At 49.2% G+C, this 3,773-nt stretch overlaps 1 protein-coding gene across 1 annotated transcript in view; it reads right to left on the reverse strand.

Annotated features, from left to right (window-relative positions):
* raver2 (ribonucleoprotein, PTB-binding 2) overlaps nucleotides 1–3,773 on the reverse strand; it is a 26,828-nt gene that overhangs the window by 14,024 nt on the left and 9,031 nt on the right. The window contains exons 3-4 of the mRNA XM_070447435.1: nucleotides 661–769; nucleotides 288–445 (exon numbers count right to left, since the gene is read on the reverse strand). Coding sequence (XP_070303536.1) covers nucleotides 288–445; nucleotides 661–769 — 267 coding nt within the window. The remainder of the gene's footprint in view (nucleotides 1–287; nucleotides 446–660; nucleotides 770–3,773) is intronic.

A 3,773-nucleotide genomic window follows, 5' to 3' on the forward strand; every position in this document is an offset into this window, starting at 1 on the left:
CCCCTCTCTCTCTTTTCACTACCCTGTCTACCGCAACACACCCCCCTCTCTCTCTCTTTTCACTACCCTGTCTACCGCAACACACCCCCCTCTCTCTCTCTTTTCACTACCATGTCTACCGCAACACACCCCCCTCAATTAATTGTGAGTAATTGCAAAAACAACCTGTCTCCATGAGGAAGCACGGAAGACATAATGACTTACTGTGCAGAGCTGAACAGTTTGGGTGTGTGCTCACCCCTGCGTAAACACGCGTGTCTGCGTGTGCATGTGTGTGTGTGTGTTACCTGTGAGTATGCCTGGCTGTAGTGACTGTAGTCCGTAGAGGTATCGGTGCTGTAGGGTGCTGGAGTTTGGGAAGTGGAGGGTTGGGAGACAGGGGGCATAGCACTGCTGTACACCCCAACTAGAGGCTGCCCTGTCTGCGTTTTACAGGCCGCCGGGGCTGCATGACAGACCAAACAACCACACAGAGAATACAGTCAAGTACACACAGCAATAGAAAAAGAGGACATCATCTGTAATAGTTAATGTGAGTCATTTTTTAACAACAAGCCCAAACAAGTTATAAGAAACATGTTAAAACGAGCGACATGTCCTTTATACTGATCAATAACAATGAATGTACAATGAATGTATCTGTGTGTGTGTGTGCTTTACCTTGCAGCACCATGCCAGGTAACACACTAGCTAGATTCAGGTATGGATTGGAGGGTAGCTTCATCTCTTTAGGGGGTTCACCCAGGAGAGAGAACTGACTGCTGGGAGCCTGGAGACAGACAGAGATGGATAACATTGGACTTTACCACACTGTTACCTAAGTAATTACCCAAATCATGAACAACCCATCGTACTAACGTATCATTAATGCATTCAACAATGCTGTAGATGTTCAAGTCAAAATGCTGTACACCCTTTCAGACTGTGTTGCCACCTAGCTCACAGTCAGCCCTCTATATAACTACCTAGCCACCCCATACAGCCGTGTGCATCTCAGCTTGCCTCACAATCAGCCCTCTATATAACTACCTAGCCACCCCATACAGCCGTGTGTATCTCAGCTTGTTATTCTATCATGTAACTTAAGGTCCTTTCTATCCTCCCCATAAACTCCACCCACAGTGGAGGTCAGATGTCAGTGCCTGGTTGCATGGTGGACACATAGTGTTATGTGGGCTCTGTTATGGTGACCCTGTGGCTTCTGTAAGAGGCTCTCCAGAGTGGGAGAAAACTAATGATGAAACACAGGTCATGTCATCACACACACACACAGAGAGACAGAGAGACAGAGAGACAGAGAGAGAGAGAGAGAGAGAGAGAGAGAGAGAGAGAGAGAGAGAGACGAAGCCAGACGAAGCCAGACGAGCCAGAGAGCCAAAGAACGAGCCAGACGAGAAAGAGAGAGAGAGAGACGAGCCAGACGAGAAAGAGAGCGACAGACAGATAAAGAGAGCGACAGACAGATAAAGAAGAGAGCGAGTGAGTGTGTGGGGGGGTGCATTTAAGTTCAATCTGAGGCAACAGACCCTTAGGGTCTGGAATCAGTTTCTTTGTGTCTGTCTGTCTGTCTGTCTGTCTGTCGTCTGTCTGTCTGTCTGAAAGAAGCAGCGTTTCTGAGGTAAATCGGGCGAAAAGGCCCTAGGGCCACAGAACACAACTCATAACAAATCAGACTGTCAGAGGACTCCGACAGAGACAGAAAGGAGCGAGAGAGAGGAGGGGAGGAGAGCGAGAGGAGGAGACAGACAGAGACAGAAAGGAAACGAGAGAGGAGGAGAGAGCGAGACAGGAGACAGAACTGACTGACTGACTGATGACGACAGTCTAAAACCAGCGAACCTAGGGCCATCTCTCTCTCTAGAGTGAAGGAGTGAAGGAGAGAAAGGAGGAGGTGAGGTGGACGGACAAACAGACGAATACAGTAGATAGGTAGAGACACACTGATGAAGAAAGAGAGACAGGAACCAACAGCCAAGAAACGAGAGGCAAGAAAGGTAGGGCAGGAGAGCTAGTGCTGGCTGGCAGGAAAGAGAGCTACGGTGTCTCAGTCAGTGCCATGTGGTTGTCTGTTGTGCTGTTGTATGTTGTGTTGTGTTAGTTTGTTGTGCTATTGTGTTTTGTTGTGCTGTTAATTTGTGTTGTCTGTGTCTGTGCTCTATACTTCACTCCACTAGCTGGGCTACTCTCAGTGCTCGCTGTAGCTGTGTAGGCCGGGCTGGTGGCCCCTGGAGCTTGGGTGGTGGGGGACCCAGGAAGTAGCTCTGTCCCTGGGGCTGAAGCATTCACGTGGGTCCCAGGAGGGCTGGTTGCCTGTCGGAGGCTGTGGTGTAGATGCAGGCAGCCCCGTCTGTTTCCCCTCCCCCGGCTGTTCCCAGGTGTGGCCTGCGCCTGCAGGTAGGGCAATCATGCCGCTGCCGACACTGAGGCCTGACTGGACATTGGCAGGGACTCCTGACCCAACTCTGGATTGGGAGAGAGAGGCAAGAGAGAGGAGAAAGAGAGAGGGGGGGGGGGGCGAGAATGATAGAGGATAGACACAAGACCTATATCATTCAAAGACTGGTCCCCTACTTACTGCTAGCCTACAGTGAACTACAGTCACAGACTGGTCCCCTCACTTACTGATAGTCTACAGTAAACTACCGTCACGACTGGTCCCCATACTTACTGCTAGCCTACGTAAACTACAGTCACAGACTGGTCCCCTACTTACTGCTAGCCTACAGTAAACTACAGCTAGACTGGTCCCTGAGTTACTGCTAGTCTACAGTAAACTACAGTCACAGACTGGTCCCCTACTTCTAGCCTACAGTTAAACTACAGTCACAGACGTGTCCCCTACTTACTGCTAGCCTACATAAACTACAGTCACATACTGGTCCCTACTTATGCTAGTCTACAGTAACTACAGTCAAGAGATGGTCCTATTACTGCTAGTCTACAGTAAACTACAGTCACAGACTGGTCCCCTCACTTACTGATAGCTACAATAAACTACAGTCACAGACTGGTCCCTCACTTACTGTAGCCTACAGTAAATTACAGTCACAGACTGTCCCCACAGTAAACACAGTCACAGACTGGTCCCCTTCATACTGCTAGCCTACAGTAAACTACAATCAGAACTGGTCCCCTCACTTACTGCTAGCTACAGTAAACTACAGTCACAGACTGGTCCCCTACTTACTGCTAGCCTACAGTAAACTACAGCTCAGACTGGTCCCCTCACTTACTGCTAGCCTACAGTAAACTACAGTCAGACTGGTCCCCTCACTTACCTGCTAGTCTAACAGTAAACTACAGTTACAGACTGGTCCCTAATTACTGCTAGCCTACAGTGAAATTACAGTCAGACGGGTCCCCCCATTACTGCTGCCTACAGTAAACTACAGTCACAGACTGGTCCCCTCACTTACTGCTAGCCTACAGTAAAACTACAGTCAGACTGGTCCCCTACTTACTGCTAGCCTACAGTAAACTACAGTCCAGACTGGTTCCTTACTTACTGCTAGCTACAGTAAACACAGTCAGACTGGCCCCCTACTTACTGCTAGCCTACAGTAAACTACAGCTACAGACTGGTCCCCCCACTTTACTGTTAGCCTACCATAAATTCAGTCACAGACTGGTCCCCAAAGTAAACTACAGTCACAGACTGGTCCCCTCACTTACTGCTAGCCTACAGTAAACTAAGTCAGACTGGTCCCCTGACTTACTGCTAGCCACGTAACACTACAGTCACCAGACTGGTCCCTACTTACTGCTAGCTACGT

This window comes from Salvelinus sp. IW2-2015, linkage group LG16, assembly GCF_002910315.2.
Source record: "Salvelinus sp. IW2-2015 linkage group LG16, ASM291031v2, whole genome shotgun sequence".
NCBI classification, from domain to species: Eukaryota; Metazoa; Chordata; class Actinopteri; order Salmoniformes; family Salmonidae; genus Salvelinus; species Salvelinus sp. IW2-2015.